This window comes from Haliotis rufescens, unplaced genomic scaffold (genome assembly GCF_023055435.1).
Source record: "Haliotis rufescens isolate VD_foot unplaced genomic scaffold, xgHalRufe1.0.p SCAF_2, whole genome shotgun sequence".
Taxonomy (NCBI): Eukaryota; Metazoa; Mollusca; class Gastropoda; order Lepetellida; family Haliotidae; genus Haliotis; species Haliotis rufescens.
In genome coordinates, this window is record NW_025963890.1 from 32,680,596 (window position 1) to 32,699,260 (window position 18,665).

General features: G+C 40.4%; 1 protein-coding gene across 1 annotated transcript in view; it reads right to left on the bottom strand.

Annotated features, from left to right (window-relative positions):
* Nucleotides 1–18,665, bottom strand: part of LOC124125541 (VWFA and cache domain-containing protein 1-like) — a 95,108-nt gene that overhangs the window by 21,859 nt on the left and 54,584 nt on the right. The window contains exons 6-12 of the mRNA XM_046488870.2: nt 9,112–9,256; nt 8,806–8,941; nt 7,504–7,584; nt 3,050–3,187; nt 2,331–2,431; nt 621–753; nt 182–343 (exon numbers count right to left, since the gene is read on the bottom strand). Coding sequence (XP_046344826.2) covers nt 182–343; nt 621–753; nt 2,331–2,431; nt 3,050–3,187; nt 7,504–7,584; nt 8,806–8,941; nt 9,112–9,256 — 896 coding nt within the window. The remainder of the gene's footprint in view (nt 1–181; nt 344–620; nt 754–2,330; nt 2,432–3,049; nt 3,188–7,503; nt 7,585–8,805; nt 8,942–9,111; nt 9,257–18,665) is intronic.

Here is an 18,665-nt window from a genome sequence, read left to right on the forward strand (position 1 = left end):
GTATTTGTAGTATCCAAATACAGTCTATTGCAGGATCATATAATTTTATCAAAACTCAACTCTTCCGATGCCTATTGGTATCATCAGAAAGATAAATTCAACTTTACTAATGAACTGAATAATAACAATCAACTAGTTTAGTAATTGAACAAAATTACATTGGTAATAAACTGTGACTGACCATCAGTTGTGACAACAAATGCATATGAGCCATCGCCTGGGTTGTAGTAGGTGATGTCCTGGACAATGTCCTCCATGTGCAGGTCCACACCCACCATGCCAATCAGGTGATTCACATCCCCCACATTGGGGAAACACGGCTGGCTGATGCTCATGGTCAGGCCTGTACACAGATAGAGGAAGGGATATGACAATCTCATTCACTTAGTTTCATCAATCAATCCAGTTTATTTATTTCACAACAGGGCAACTGGACTGAACAATTCATTTAACTCAAAACATTGCTCACACAATAGATTATGGATCACAATGGTTGTTACTTCCCCTTGATAAACTTCGATGAGCTGAGTTGTGTACTCACCTATGTAGGGTTAACCTACCTTCATCAGACTCATCTTGGGTTAACCTACATCCATCAGCAACATCTAGTGTTAACCTACCTCTATCAGCCTCATCTATGTAGGGTAGGGAAAAGACAGGGTCTTCCTTGGCTGTCCGATTGAGTGGCAGATAGAACCTTCCCACTGTGGAGCTGAGGTCTCTGGTGTTGTTGATGGACAGCATGATGCCCCTCTGTAACGTCACAAGTTGCTCATGTCACACGCTGGGCACACTACTTTAAATATCACATCAAAACCCACAAAAATATTCTGAAAGTTTTATTCAGTATGCAATAATCATGTTTGTTCTAGTGTCCTTTGTAAGTGGAAACAGTCTACCAGTATCATGTAGGCAGGGAGAAGAGAGGGCGTCTTGCACACTTTGGCACAGTGACTACCATTTTTTCTTGAGTATAGTGCGCACGTAAGTATAATGCGCACCCCCCTCTAGCGGATTCAGTATTTTTACAGGATTTCATGCAAGGATCGGGAAAAATTGTATCTGAAACTAATTTTTTATCAGGAATAATATATTTCAGTATCTTGTTATTTTAGTTGCAGCTTTTACTAAATATATTTAAAATAATAATAACCCTAAGCGTAGCACTTCGATGCAGCTGAACAATTTGAACAATTTGACCAGTCACTGTCGAGGCTCCTGTGCACGTGATCACGAGAACTACGTGTCGACATAGAATCGTCAAACTACAACAAATATGACTTTTAACGAGTCAAAGTATGGCATTTATGACATATGTATCCATTCTCTGTCTACTAAAGATTGTTTCAAGGCGTCAATAGCGGTAATCTCTGACCTTGGTTGCTGTTAATAACAGTGATCTTCTGATCGCTTAACCCACGATTTTGCCGAAGTGTATTAAAACAATATTAAAAGGAATTTCAAATAAAATTAATGAAATAAGTTACAAACATAAGTCCAGATATACAATGAACACTTTTTATAGCCAAACAGTGTAATTACATGATTAATTTGAGTACTTCAGTATGGATTTGTTGACATGGTATTTCTGGTGTTACGTGCTCACGGTAATGTCTTTGCGTTGTGGGAAAAAAACCATCAAAACTCATTATAGCGTCTGTAATGCGCACCCCCTTCTACACAGCTTTGGGGTTGTTTTTTAAAAAGTGCGCACTATACTCAAGAAAATATGGTACTTAGTATTACACCACTGTCACCGCTAATTTGCATATCAAGTGATCAGACTTTTCTCTTGTTAATAAGCAAACATGATTATACATAAGTCAGTGCGTTTTGCAGATTGTTTTGCACAACAATATAGATGTGCTACTGAAACGGCGACAGTGTGGACAATGACAATATATCATGACCATAAAGTGACCATATCACTGCTCTCAATTGGGCTTCCATGTATGCACGTGGAGCCGTAAAAACATTGTAAACAAATGATAAATGTGCCATGGAAATGGTTTTAACGGTTTAGGATATTTTCTCAATGAAAGTAAACAATTTTGTAACATAAGTTTATCTAAATGTTAACACTTTTCAAAATTGAAAAAACAACAAAAAAACAATCTAATTTGTTGAATTGATTGTGTAAGATGTGACGAATCATGGCTGGCCTGTGGCAGAAGTACTGGGTTGACCACACGGAACTCTGGGTAGGAGAGAGGGAGTCGTGAAATTGCCCCGTCATTTCTCGTGCAGCAAGTAAAATTTCTGTCATCTGCAGGACACCACATTTATCTTAAGAGCAGCAACCTAGTTGGCCAGTTGGTTTAGTTACTTACAATGACTGGTATCTTGAGCCTGTATCGGACATCATACTTGGAGAAGTTCTGGTTCGCTATATCTTGTAGGAAGCTCTTCTCATACATGATGGGCTTACCATCTGTAAACACAACTTTCCCGGTTATACATGCAACCAGATGGCACACATCACAGCACTACACAAACACAGGAAGGGGAAACTGGCAAAAGCGAGGGAGTATTGTCATGACTTGAAATAACTATATTAATCAATTTATTGTCATAGAAGGGCCATCAAGATGATGAATTTCAACAGATACCAAGGCTGCTACAGTTTTTAGAAAGTGGAACTGGTAACTGAGAACTGTAACTATTGAAAGAGGTCAGTGCCACAAAGCGGTCTTAAGAGTCACACTGGTCAAAACTCCTATGACGTCATTGTAGACTTATAGAAGAATGCAATTACAGAAAGTGGCAATCATTAGATTTTTCATCCAAACCTTTTTGAAAAGTTAGGTAAGAGGCATTATATTTCTATATTTTATTTAACTCTTCAAGGCATCTGAGTATATTAACTGTTGACAAGTGTGATTCACCTGAAGTATGAATAAGACTTTGTATATATTGTATTGCATCAAGTATAGAAACATGTCAGCACACGTAGCGAAGTACACAGGGACCATGTGATGGGAGGTGGAAGAGGACCTAAAAATTAATTGTATTTTTGACTCTATACACTGATGAGGACTATGGTACATACCATCTATGACAGCATAAGTGTTGATGATGACCTTGTGCCCCATCTGAGCATTGTGTATAGCAATCATGTCCATGACGTCCCGGGCTTCAGTCAGCGAGGACAGCAAGCCTCGGCTTACATACAGGATGAGAGCTCTGTCTGCAATCAACATCACAACTAAATTAAGTAGGGAATACACTGTATAAAATGTGTGGGAATCAATAGGTATATCATCATCACTGGTTAAAATGCACTTGCCAAATCCTTGCATCATTTTTTGAAAAGTCTTCAAAGGAAATTCCCCTTTGGTGTGCTTCTGTAAAGACTTACTGTATAGCAATAAATACTCAAGTACTACTACAATAATGCTGTGTTTCACTGCCATACACATAACATCAGTTCAAGAAGTCGTCAATCTAAATCATCTCAACGTGTATCAGACAAGAAGCTAGGCATGATTTAAGCCATAACTTCAAGTTGATATGTAACACATTGCCAACAAGCATGAAATTCTCATATCCCCCGCCAATATGACATGTCCGGTTGTGTGCAAGTCATTAGCTCCTGTGAACTATGTTCACTGGACCTTTTTGTAAATGGCCTAATTGCAGCACTAAAAGAAGTTATTACTGGTGTTGTTTTGCCATCTGCAGTTTATGATAGAATATGTAACTGTATTTGTAATGAGTAAGGATGAGACATATGGGCATTTCAGTGTAGGTTCTAACACCGTTATCAAGCAAGTGAAGTACAGAGTATGGTTGACAAGAATATATACAGGACAGGAGGCAGTGTTTATACAGTTGAGTATGTTTAAGATCAGTTACACTGGTGTATTTGTAATGAGTTGTGTTATTACTTAAGAGAAGTAAAGGAGTTTTTACTTTACTTAGAGATCAATGAGAGCAGGGGGGTCACCATGAGGTGTACTGAGAAGTACAGCATCAATCATCTGATGATCTGGGTAGTAGACTGGAGTCTGGAATGCTACAGCACTGGCAGGATCAGTAAACAACAAGTCCAGTGTAGCTCCAAGACAGTGAGTTGGAGAGTGAATGAGTTGAGTCATTTTCCGCACATTAAAGAAATCTTCAAGTTTCAGTTTTTCACTCAGATCACAGTTGAAATCCCCAGTAACTAGGACATGTTCACATTCATGCTGCTTGGAGAGATCCTGAAGTTTCTGCATGAAGTTAGTAAGTGAATGCAACAACCATGTCCATGACACGTTTGGAGGAACATACACACAAGCAATACAGAACTTGCCAACAAGAAAGGAAATGCACTCAATTCTGAGTGATGACATTATGTGCCAAGTTTGAATAAGAAATGTTGTACGGTTTTCAAGATCTGCTCCGGAAACGAGGACTAGCGCCATTTTCAGTCTAAGTCTAATACTCTGTTTATACGGCGAAAAATTGCATATATGCAAATTTGCACACATATGCAAATTTACACACGTGAGCAAAAGTATATTTGCTGTGCATTCATACGAAGTATAAGTCCCATAAGCAGATTTGGAGTAAATTGTCAAAACCATCCATTTCTGTCATAGCTATGGAAAAGATCAGACTGGAATGTTTCGCAAAAGCAGAAACTTTCCCTATTTCCTGAGTGTAGCTCTAGCTCTGGGTTGTTCAACTGTTAGAGAAATAAGAAGAAAACCCCGGTTGAAGGAGTGGTATGACATGGTTGTTCTGCAGCACTTTGAAGAGACAGACTGGCTAGAAAACTTCAGAATGAGAAAGGAAACATTGGATTTCATTTGCAGAAGACTTGAAGGTGAACGATCTCCTTCTCAAGACACCGTTGAAGAACCATTGGGTGTCCTAAAGAAGGTAGCAATTGCCATTTACTGGCTTGCAGAATACAGGACAGTCAGTAATCTCTTTGGTGTTGACAGCATATGACAGCATAGGTGTTGAAGATGAATTTTTGCCCCATCTGAGCATTGTGTATAGCAATCATGTCCATGACGTCCCGGGCTTCAGTCAGCGAGGACCACGATGCCCGCGTGTTTGCCAATTCCGATATTTACATTCAAGGTGATAATGGCATTCTTTTCCCTCACATGGAACAAGAAGGTTGGTGATTCCAATATGCCAGTGGTACTACTTGGTGATGCGGCCTACCCATTAAAGACTTGGCTTTTAAAGCCTTTCTCCAACAGAGCCAATCTAACTCCTGCTCAAGCCACATTCAACTATCGCCTCAGCAGGGCAAGGATGACGATAGAGAATGCCTTCAGTCGTTTGAAGGGACAGTGGAGATGCTTACAAAAGCGATTGGACATCGATGTGGAGTTTGCTTGCACAGTGATTGGCTGTTGCATTGTCTTGCATAACATATGTGAGAGTGTCAATGAAACCTTCAGGGATGAGTGGAATGAAGACACAGATGATGACGCAGATGATGAACAAGTGGGCGTACAGGATGGAGGTGACGAACCTGTCCGTTGTGCAAAGACCCTGAGGGATGATATTGCACAGGCTTTCTTGAACAACAAACTTTAAGCAATTTGTTGTGTGTTAAACATTAAACCTGGCAGCCATTTTAGCTACCTAATTGAAGGAAATATTATTTTATTCAACAGAACAGATTCTTGCTTTCATTTGTTTATTGCCTAAAACATTTCAAAGTTACGTCTAAAAAATAGGGAGAGAGTAAAAGAAAATTCTGGTTAACATTGTTTTACGACACCATATATGCAAGTGCATATTCGAGAATGACAGAGTTACACGTTTTCAACCTTTTTTGCTTTCACAGTTCTTCACAAATTGACAAATGTGCCTTCTTCCTGCTTATCCGTGTCTGTAGATGACAATGAAGGGTTAGAGCCAGACAACTGACCATGACTTGATTACGAGAGTAAGGAATGACCTTGACCTCTGTAAACTGGACCTTTACCAGAATGCATAGGACTCATGCTCACAGGGAATGATGGCATTGAATGTGGTTGCCCTGCCTGTCGCTGGCCGATTGCTTCCATAATCATCTTCATCATGTCGAGTTGATGTTCACATTCCTCCCTCTTCTGTCTTTCCTCTGATTCTATTTTCGCCTTTTCCAAGTCGAGTTTTTGTTTCTCCAAATCAAGTTTTCCACCACTTTGTCCCCTGCTTTCTCATTGGCTGCACCAAATCCATCCATGACTGACTTCAGTGCCACTTCCAACCTTGACCTTCGCACCCTTTTCTTTTCGCTCTTCACTTTGTCAGCTGATTCTTCTTTCTTCCTTGTTTCTACCAATCCTTCATCCTTTTTGCCTTTTGTGTCTGACGACTCCTTCTCCTTTCTGTGATCATCTCCTCTCTCAAGAGGTGTAATGTCACTGAGATCATCGTTGACAGACTGTGGAATGTCCCCATAATCATTATCATCATAATCACTTTCATCAGCTTCTTCGAGTCCCGCTTTCTTTAAAGTATCGATCACTTTCAGCAGGGACGATGCTGGTCTGTTTCCGAGAGTGTCCAGTTCTGCGAAGAATTTGCAGGTTTTCCTACCCTTACCACTCTTTTTATGCTTGTTTTACATTCTCTGTACGATCTTTTTAGAGTATGACTGCGTAGTTTACATTGATCAAACCTCTACAAACCTTTCTCAGCCATTTCGCTTGCAACCGTTTTATAAATAGACCCATTATATGTTTTGGGGTTTTCAAGTTGTTCTTCAATACAATTCTCTTCCCTTAATCCTAAAAGAAATCTCGTTTCATCGTCGCTCCATGCAGATCCACATTTTTGGCCTCATTTGTTCTTTTTCTGCTAGCCATTTTTGACGGTCTGGTCTGTTTGAAGTCTAGACATCAACTGGTATCATTCTGACCAATGAGGATTAAGCGTTGCCAATAACACGCACTTAAAACAGATATTATGCAATAAGTTGGGAAATATACTTACTGTGTGTAAATTTGCTATGTGTCCATACGACCAAATTTGCTCACGGTAGCAAAAAATTCACATCTAAACTGCATATACTCACAGGTTGTAGCAAATTTGCACCTAGTCCCAACTAGGTGCAAATTTACTCAAAAGAGTAAAATCTGCACATGAGTAAATGCGTCCATACGGTCAAATTTGCTCACATAAGCAAATTTGCAGATATGCAAAAAATACACACGTGTGCAAATGTCGCTGTATAAACAGGGCTTAAGTCGTTGCCATGGAAACTCGAAAAATAATTATTTTTTTAAAATCCCAAACAATCAAATGGCACTAGTTCACCACTAGACCTATCTATGTGCCAAGTTTGGTTAAGATATCTCTCATTTGGTTAAGATATCTCTTTTTGTGTTCTGCTCCGGAAACGAAATGTGCCGGCCGGCCGGAGGGATGGCCAGAGGGACAGCACCCATTCCTATGGCGGGGGATAATAAGAGTGAGTGTAAATATCACGCAGTGAAGACCTTTTATCCATGAGTAAATATACCAAAAGATACACAAGCAATGCATTTTCTTGTATAAAGTTCTTACCTGACAACATCTTGCCTTTCCTGAATGTATTGTGGATCAGCTGGAAGGCTGTCTCAAAGCCAAGGGTGTGGTTAGTAGCAGCTGAAAGTAGACATGCAGTTTCAGTGCCAACTTGAAGCATAATGAATTCACAACTCGACTTACATTGCACACAAAAGCCATCCCAAGAAGACTTCATCTACATTAGACACACCTGGTTACACCTCATTCATGTCTACATCACACACACCTGGTTACACCTCATTCATGTCTAGATAAGACACACCTGGTTACACCTCATTCATGTCTACATCAGACACATCTGGTTACACCTCATTCATGTCTACATCAGACACATCTGGTTACACATAATTCATGTCTACATTAAACACACCTGGTTACACCTCTTTAATGTCAACATCACACAAACCTGATAACACCTCAGTCATGTCTTCATCAGACACATCTGGTTACACATCATTCATGTCTACATCAGACACACCTGGTTACACCTCATTCATGTCTACATCAGACACCTGGTTACATCTCATTCATGTCTACATCACACACACCTGGTTACACCTCATTCATGTCTTCATCAGACATCTGGTTACACCTCATTCATGTCTACATCAAACACACCCGGTAACACCTCATTCATGTCTAAATAGCCGAGATATAGCTGATGTAAGTAACAATTTACCCCACTCACACATATCTTATTCATCAGACATACAGGCACTATACCAAGATGCATGTAACAATTTACCCCACTCACACGTCTTATTCATCAGACATACAGGCACTATACCAAGATGCATGTAACAATTTACCCCACTCACACATATCTTATTCATCAGACATACAGGCACTATACCAAGATGCATGTAACAATTTACCCCACTCACACATTCTTATTCATCAGACATACAGGCACTATACCAAGATGCATGTAACAATTTACCCCACTCACACGTCTTATTCATCAGACATACAGGCACTATACCAAGATGCATGTAACAATTTACCCCACTCACACATGTCTTATTCATCAGACATACAGGCACTATACCAAGATGCATGTAACAATTTACCCCACTCACACATGTCTTATTCATCAGACATACAGGCACTATACCAAGATGCATGTAACAATTTACCCCACTCACACATATCTTATTCATCAGACATACAGGCACTATACCAAGATGCATGTAACAATTTACCCCACTCACACATGTCTTATTCATCAGACATACAGGCACTATACCAAATTGAAGTCATTGCAACTGATAAGTCCTCATCATAATTGTTTCAACTCACTGTCTTGTTTCTCAAGATCTTCCACAAACTTGCTGAAGTAGAATTTGGTTTCAACAGTAGCTGGCACCAATGCATGAGGCAGACAGCTGTCTGATCGAGGAAATGTTGACTTGCCTGCAAGTCCCACCACCGCAATCTGAAAGTAATGATATATACAACACTGAACCACAGTAGACACAGCCAAAGAGAACATTTGGTTCAGGTAGTACCAACAACTAATATGAAATGCAATCTGAAGATACTGAAGTTTATAAGCATACACGACACGATGATTGTGACTCCTATGAGTTACTGAGTTGTACTTACCCGGTCATTCTCGGAGAAGGACTGCAGCAGATGCAATGCAATAGCCTTTGCTGTGCGCAACTGGGTGATACTCATAGCATTGCCATGATCCACTACAATCACAACATGCTTTCGTTGTGGCTGGATTGTTGATAAGAAGACATCTCTACAAGAAACAGAGCAGCAACTCAGAGGCAACCAAACACGTGTTTCCACAAAACCTTTCATTTGCCAACATTCATCTCAATGTCCTAAAACATGTAATTCAATAACATTGAACTTTCTTGTTTATCAACTCTTTACCCACTCTTTATGAGTTCTGCTCCGGAAACGAATCCTACCCTCACAGAACCTAAGTCCATCTTGTTGCCATGGAAACGTTAAAAGTAAAAATTTCTAAATAGCAAAAGGCACCAGTTCAGCATGTACCTGACAGACCTGCAAAGTTTGATGAAAAAATATTGAACAGTTTATGAGTTATGCTCGGGAAACGAACCCTACCCTCACAGAACCTAAGTCCATCTTGTTGCCCTGGAAATTTACAAAATAAAAAATTCTAAATTTCTCAATAGCAAAAGGCACCAGTTCAGCATGTACCTGACAGACCTGCAAAGTTTGATGAAAAAATATTGAACGGTTTATGAGTTATGCTCCGGAAACGAAACGTGACAGACGTACGGACGGATGGAGCCCGTTTCTATATCCCCCGCCAACTTCGTTGGGCGGGGGATAATAAAAGAAAACAATCTCACCATCTTGCTTACAGATACATGTATAAGGAGTTAAGAGAGTTCATTCGCTAACATTTTGTAGTGGTGAGGTTTCATGTCTCGTTCAAGATTATTGCACTTGTATAGTGACGGTCCTGCACACATCTGTCTGTCTCAGTCCATTTTTGACCTCATCAGTGTGGAGTGCCAGACATGGTAGCAACAAGTTTGTTTTGTTTGTTTGTTGCTTAACGCCACACTCAGCAATATCCCAGCGATATGACAGTGGTCTGTAAATAATCGAGGCTGGAGCAGACAATCCAGTGATTGACATCATGAGCATCGATCTACCCATTTGGGATACGGTGACATCAACCAAGTCAGCAAGTCTGACCACCCGATCCCGTAAGTCGCCTCTTATGATAAGCAAAGTTGCCTTTCATGGCAAGCATGGGTTGCTGAAGACCTATTTTAAACCGGATCTTCACGGGTTATAACAACAAGTAAAATCTATTAACTTCTTTTGGTATGACACAGACAGGGATCAAACCCCCAACCTTCTGCTCTCTGGGCAGACACTCTACCACTAGACATGGAGGCAGTAACCTGGATGATTTAGACAGTGCCACAACAGATTGAAGACAATACCATTTCAAGCTGATGACTGTCTGCGACTTGATCCACTCGTCCACAACCAAAGTAAAGTAAAGTAAAGTTGGTTTGGTCTAGTAAGCTTAGCTAAGAATGGTCCACATTATAACACCAACACTGTGTAAAAATGATGCCAATAGACAACTTGGGGATAGTAGACTCATAAATGTTTTTCCCAGGCTGTTTTCACCAAGTGAAAGAAATTAATCTTGCTAAGCGCTTAGTACCTTCCATTAATATAAGGGTAACGCTATTTTGCAGGGCATTATCATTTGCAGAAGCCGAGGTCTTCCATTACCTGCCCCGATGAAGGAGGGCAGTTAAAAAGACCGAGGGCTTCTGCAAATGATAATGCCCTGAAAAATAGCATTACCGTTATTATAGCTAAAATGGATGGAATTTGTTATCAAATAAAAAGAAGCAACAATATCGGTTTTGAAACATTTACGCAATCAACACAAATGTCACTGACCCACTTTTACGAATATGGAAACGTCATAGAACAAACCAGATGACGTCACTATTGAACGTGACGTCACCTATCCCTACCCCATGACGTCACCTAACAACGGGCGTGATAATGGCCCGTCGTCAAGCAATGTGAGGGCATTATCAAGTTGCAGTGGCCCGCTGATTTCTGATAACACGCGGGCGGTTTAATGATAATTCTTCCCATTTTAGCTATAATGTTGTCTGATGTGAAATACAAGAGCAATGCTGACATAAAACCATGGTGCCAATAAGTATTGCCAGGACCACAACAGTACATTGACATAATGGATCTCCATGTTTGCAGGTACCAAGGCACCAGTGCTCATGAGGTACATTCAAAGTGAGCTGAATGTGATACAAAGTGAAATCTTCAGTCATATAGTAAAGATAGAGTGGTTGTTAGCTGGTCAGTGTAATCTGATCTGTGTGTGATAACATAGTATGATGTTGATGTGATATTGTTTCATTTCTACGGTAACTAACATAATGAAACATTCATGTAAATATAAAAAGTCAAGGCTGAGCTGAAGGATTTTCATTCACATCACCATTGGAGATAATGATGCTTAAAAGACATTTGTAATCATTATCTTTGGTGAGCTCCTGGTGAACTAATATGTTGAAAACTAAATATGGATTTTCTAGTAAACTGTTGTTTCAAACCATTTTGAAGGCAGCATTAATGGCCACAATTAATTTGATGTGGATGTGACTGAAGACATAAAGAATGCCTGTGTCCATATCACACTACTTATTAAGTACACCATAAAAATTAGTTTCTTTAATCAATTCCCATAACCCATAGTTATTATTCACAGAAAAGAGAAGACAAAAGTTGTTTTCTTGACATTTGTTTTTAAGGGCTAAATGATGAAAAAATATATAAAAAATAACCGAATATAAGCTCCTTCCACTGGAGAAAGTTTGGAATGCATGTATGAAGATGAGTCATGTAACTGTAGAATATCTGCAGTGATGAAGCACTTGGAAATCTGCAAGCTTTTGATAATACACCATTAATATGTGCATGACATGAAAGGCTATTTGAGCAGCAGCTTCAAAGTGCCTGTGCTGTTCGTCTGTTGTTATTGTCAAGTGCTGCTTATCACGCCAGCCTAGGCTTATGTTAATACTGATTCCTCCAATAATCTTCTTACATCATGTAAGAGGCTGTGTTGAGTGAGCAACACTTATAACCTTTGCCAGCAAACACAATCCAAGGAGGAATGTAACTGTTTTGCCAATTTCAATACTGTCGCTGCGGCAATATTTTAGAAAAAGGGCTCCTCTCTAAGCTACAGCCTATTGATTTTTAATAAACATGGATTATGGCGGAGGGAAATAGCAAGGATACGAACGAACACACAAATTCTCAATAACAAGCCCTCTTTCAGACCAGCCATAAAAACCTCTGCCTTTGAAGTTTTGTTTGTACGGCAGAGCTGAGGCAGAGCTGAAACATTACGGGTCAATATATTTTGTGTGGGCCGCAGTGAGCTGCATGACTGTAGGCTGCTTGCCTGGAGGAGAGCAACATGCTCCCACATTCAGTCAATATTACCCTGGCCTCCTAAATCTATTTATTTGCTTTGTAGGGACACAGCTTTGTCTGAGCACTCTCTTTGCATACCTTTGATCTTTTGTTGGCCACCAACCTCATGTGCAAATACACCAAGCTCTTGGCAAAAGGTTTCAGAAATGAAACAAAAGGAGCCGTATTATCAAACCACTTGCCAATGTAACACGTTTAAAGATTCTGGAGCGGCTCATACACACAATATATACATACATACAAATCTGACAAGGGGCAAACATGGGCATGAATATGAAGCATCATCTGATTGGCTGCTGGCATTCACTCACAGAAGAATACGGTGCAGCATGGATGTGGAAGCAATTTCATCTCACGGACTTCAAAGGCTCGTAAATGTCATTTCCTACTTTGTTGGTAATCGAATCAATCAAGTTTCAATGTTACCAGTTTCAGTCAACAAAACATTCAATAACAAACCATATTTTGCTCATGGCCAAGATGGAAAAGAAGCTTATGTAAATTGTCAGAAAATAATGCAGGCAATTTTGTGCACAGTGTGTGGTGTCTTTGATCTTGTTACTTGTGTAATGTAATCTATATTTACATTCACTACAACTGAATAGAACTGAAATTGGAGATACACAAAAACTGGGGAGCAGTACAGTGAATTGTTGGGGGAAAAAAACAACTACAAATCGATTACTAATCTGAGGCAGTGAAGGTAAAATCTGTATCCTGTGTGTGGATTTAAGTGGGGAAGAGAGCTTAAACACATGTCATTTCTTTGATGTTTAGCTCAACAAAAGCGAGGCATGGGTGACAAAGTTACACAAAGAGTTAGAGCAATAATATGTTGTGTTGTCAGTTCAACTTTGAAAAGACAAAAAATCTCTCGTACGGGTTTGGAGTGAGTGAGTGTGTTAGGTTTAACGCTGTTTTTGAGGGTATTCAAGTTATATCATGTCTTGTCAGCTTTGTATGGGAGGAAAGCCCGAAGCGATAAAGGTCTTCTCTTTGGTGAAACCCACGAGCACGGGTATGATGCTGACAAACCTAAAAACAATTGGGCCGAACCAGGATTCAAACCCACAATCGTAGGTTCCGGGCATTCCCAAGGGATTGATTTTCTTTACCGAGTTCAGTAAACAAAGTACCTGTCATTAGTGAATCTAACTGCAGTAAGGCTGTGTGGATTATATTGTTTACATCACTTCCTGTTTTGTATTTTGCATAATCAGTATACCGAGGTTGGGTAAAGGGACTTCATCTGAACAAATGGGTTCTTTTTCTAATCAATTTCGAATGGAGGTAGGGGTAATTCCACTTCAAAAACATCCCAGAAACTATCATTCAAAAGTTAACGTTTGTACACTTGCAAGTAGCCGTGACATACAGCAACGAGTCCTGTATTCGATCATGTGATGAAATATATCGTGCTTAGATTTGCATAAGTAAACAGTCGACAGGGTGTGTGGATTACGAGATTTATTGATACCGCAATACTGTATATGATAAAGAATAAATGCGAACACTTGAATGTAAGCATTGTTTTTATTTAGCGGACTCTGAATATTTAGTTATTCTACAACATTCATTCATTAATTCATTCTTTGGTGAGTAATATTAAGAATTGCAAAACAATTTTGCCAGAACCGTTATTAGTGTAACTGACATGTTTAAACATTTATGGCACCTTAAACATGTTGATTAGATTTATCAAGGAAATGCTGGATCCTGAACACGCTCTTACTAAAAAACGTTTGATATGCCAATTATGTCATGAATCATTGATGTATTTGTCACAGTTACGACATAACTCACTACTCAGTACAATAGCATCAGAACAGCCATTGAACTTGACTGAATCCATAAACTTCAAATCATTGGTATATCCAGATAAAAACATTCACAAATGTCTGTCCCTATGACCCCTTACCAATGGCTGATAACCCGTGTACTGCCTTTTCATTTACGAAGTTAGACATTAACATGGATAATTTTGTGTTAAAATATTCATTAACAGCGGTAGAAACTAACAGTTTTAGCCCACTAGTCCTTATAATGACAACATATAGCAAAAACCCTAAAAAGGGCAAATTTCTATTAGTCCTAAGGATACCTTAACTACTGGGCAGTTTGGAAAGGACTATAGGACTAGTGCCAATTTCTAACGCTGCATTAATATCAAATTTCCATTTTAAGAAATTGTTTGTCCCTTAATGTAAACCTCTTGGTCATGAGCAGGATGTGACCTGATGTGAACCTTTCTCTCACTTTGCCTGTTGGTTGATATTTTGCAGTTGCGAAAAGGTTTCTGATTTTTCACAACCACTGTGTTCTGTTGTGAATGTTATGTTACAGTGCCGTAAGTTGGACCCATCCATTTTTGTTTGGGGCCCCTAATTTTATGATGAAGGGGTCCAAGTGACCCCAAGAAAATTTAAGCCAGTGCAGACACTGCTGGTATGGAGCAAATGCAAGTAACAAAAACAGGAACTTCACTCTTCATTGTATATTTATTAAAGCATTAGCTGGATATCAAGACACTATTGTCAAGGGTGGTTTATTTAGGTGGCAGTGCTAGATATTACAAGTCTCAAAAATGGATAGCAACTTCTGAACCAATGTTCTTTCCTACATTCACCATATGTTTGTTTATACAATACCTAATGTATAGCAGCAGCAAGACATGTTTGAAAGGAGCATCTTGACCCCAATCGACATGATAGAGATGGTTGATCATGATGGAGACAGTGAATGTTGATATACTGACCAATTTGAAACAGCTTTAAACGCTTCTACATTCAAGTAATGTCAGAAATGGCCACAATAAAAAGCAAGTCAAACTGTTTGTTCATCAAGTAACGTAAATGTGTTGCTCAGCAACTACATGTTTTGCTCAGGATAGAAAAACCACAGCTTATCATGTTTGCCTCATGAAACTGCCCTAAGATAGGTTAATTACAACTAATATCAAAGCGAGCAAAGTCTCTGATATGGGATCGAGATAAGAAATTTATCATAATGATAGGAAAAACATCAAAACTGGGGTTTCCTTTGCTGGTCTTTTCAAATATGCCTCTTATCAGATCTTTCTTGTTTTAAGTTGTGTTTTTGCCAGTGGCTTGGTGTGAGATCAAAGACAGTGTGGTCTCTGAGGGGAGAGGCGCGCCAAGGGACAAAACAGCACTGCCAGCCATCCTCACTACAGCAGCAGTAGCAGCAGTAGCAGCAGGCCCCATAAACTACAGGCCACATCTGCTGACTCCTCCGCAAACAGTAACTTCCAGCAATGTTTACAATGTCTGTAGTTGTAAAACGCTACAACAAGGCTCACAGATCTTTGTTAAAACCATTCGCACGACCAGTATGTATTTCTTAAGCAAGAAGAGTAAGCACCATCCACATTTGACAACAACCTTAAGCGAGGCAAGTTGACACAAAATTGTAATCACGTAAAATGATGATCATCTTATCATTTTATGTCAATGAACCCTGAAGGGTAGCAAGACTGTTTTGGCCAGCTCTTGCATTAAGTAATCTCATCCTGTTATCCTTATCCAGTTATCCTTGGTACACCTGGCTAGTTTGTTTTTTAATTTGGTATATTGCTGAATGTAATAGTGTACCCATGCCATTTTCTCACAAGGCCTTCACTGCAACACTTACTCGACACAATAGTCCATATATTGCTTTCTCCAATAAAGAATTTTTATGAGGCCACTCCTTCATGACAATAATCTTGAAAAGTATCTTCATCTTCCAACATCTTAAGAGTTGGTCACAGAAAATGGACTGCTCTAAATTAAATTGCTAACTTGCTGTGCCTAAAAACTAGACATCGGAAGCATGCTGATGACTTAGCCCTTTCACACTGGGAGATTGGCAAGCAGCCCGACCAGAGAAACTTCTCCTGGAGTGCTAACTCAATAGCTGACACTAACCTCCAGCATGATAAATAGTTCTACCAAAGATGCTACACATCTAACCATGTAGTACTCATGTTGATATAAATAACATCTTCCTTTCGAGCTCTTGTTCAGCAAGAATGCATGTGGTGTGAGGACTGTAGTGGTGGTGTGTAGGCTGTGTGCATGTGGTGTGAGGACTGTAGTGGTGGTGTGTAGGCTGTGTGCATGTGGTGTGAGGACTGTAGTGGTGGTGTGTAGGCTGAGTATGTGGTGTGAAGACTAGTGGTGGTGTGTATGCTGTGTGTATATGGTGTGAGGACTGTAGTGGTATATATCCTGTGTGTATGTGGTGTGAGGACTAGCAGTGGTGTGTAGGCTGTGTGTATGTGGTGTGATGACTAGTGGTGTGTAGGCTGTGTGTATATGGTGTGAGGACTAGTGGTGGTGGGTAGGCTGTGTATGTGGAGTGAGGACTAGCGGTGGTGTGTAGGCTGTGTATGTGGTGTGAGGACTAGTGGTGTGTAGGCTGTGTGTATTGTGTGTATATGGTGTGATGACTGTAGTGGTATATATCCTGTGTGTATGTTGAGTGAGGACTAGTGGTGGTGTGTAGGCTGTGTGTATGTGGTGTGATGACTAGTGGTGTGTAGGCTGTGTGTATATGGTGTGAGGACTGTAGTGGTGGTGGGTAGGCTGTGTGTATGTGGAGTGAGGACTAGCAGTGGTGTGTAGGCTGTGTATGTGGTGTGAGGACTAGTGGTGTGTAGGCTGTGTGTACATGGTGGGAGGACTGTAGCTGTATATATCCTATGTGTATGTGGAGTGAGGACTAGCAGTGGTGTGTAGGCTGTGTATGTGGAGTGAGGACTAGCGGTGGTGTGTAGGCTGTGTATATGTGATGTGAGGACTAGTGGTGTGTAGGCTGTGTGTATGTGGAGTGAGGACTGTAGTGGTATATATCCTGTGTGTATGTGGAGTGAGGACTAGCAGTGGTGTGTAGGCTGCATGTGGAGTGAGGACTAGCGGTGGTGTGTAGGCTGTGTGTATGTGGTGTGAGGACTAGTGGTGTGTAGGCTGTGTATATGGTGTGATGACTGTAGTGATGTTGTGTAGGCTGTGTGTATGTGGAGTGAGGACTAGTGGTGTGTAGGCTCTGTGTATGTGGAGTGAGGACTGTAGTGGTATATATCCTGTGTGTATGTGGAGTGAGGACTAGCAGTGGTGTGTAGGCTGTATGTGGAGTGAGGACTAGCGGTGGTGTATGTGGTGCGAGGACTAGCAGTGGTGTGTAGGCTGTGTATGTGGAGTGAGGACTAGCAGTGGTGTGTAGGCTGTGTATGTGGAGTGAGGACTAGCGGTGATGTGTAGGCTGTGTATATGTGGTGTGAGGACTAGTGGTGTGTAGGCTGTGTGTATATGGTATGATGACTGTAGTGATGTTGTGTAGGCTGTGTGTATGTGGAGTGAGGACTAGTGGTGTGTAGGCTGTGTGTATATGGTGTGATGACTGTAGTGGTGGTGTGTAGGCTGTGTGTATGTGGTGTGAGGACTAGTGGTGTGTAGGCTGTGTGTATGTGGAGTGAGGACTGTAGTGGTATATATCCTGTGTATGTGGAGTGATGACTAGCGGTGGTGTGTAGGCTGTGTGTATGTGGTGTGAGGACTAATGGTGTGTAGGCTGTGTGTATGTGGAGTGAGGACTGTAGTGGTATATATCCTGTGTATGTGGTGTGGGGATTAGTGGTGGTCTGTAGCATATTTGTCTGATCTGATCAGTTACACTGATCTAGTGATGGGGTATAGACTGTGTGGTTATGGTGGTTGTCATTGTGAAGAATAAAGTAATGTTGGTGCAAAGGATGTGAGGTGGTGTTGATGGACAGTAAACACAGTCATTAATCACATTGTGTGGAGCAGAAAGGATCTGACATTATCTCATCTAGAGTCTAGGCACACACATTAAGCTAGAGCCTCAGCAGGACAATCAATACTTACAGCTATGTATCATACAACAAAGAGGGATAATTGGCAAGTTTTTTTCCAGGTCACAGTTGGCATACAAACAGTTTTCCCATGCTGTCATGTATACTACTATGCAGTGGCTCAGAAATGAACATAATTAGAACTTGTTATCAAGTAGTTCAAGCTAATTTGAGTTGTGATCATTTATGAGTCACAAGATGAAAGGAGCAGGTTGCTTTGTGAAAGAGAGAGCTTCACCAGCGGCTTGCGATCAGCTTTACAGAAAGAAATGTGGACAGGATGTTACAAGTTTTT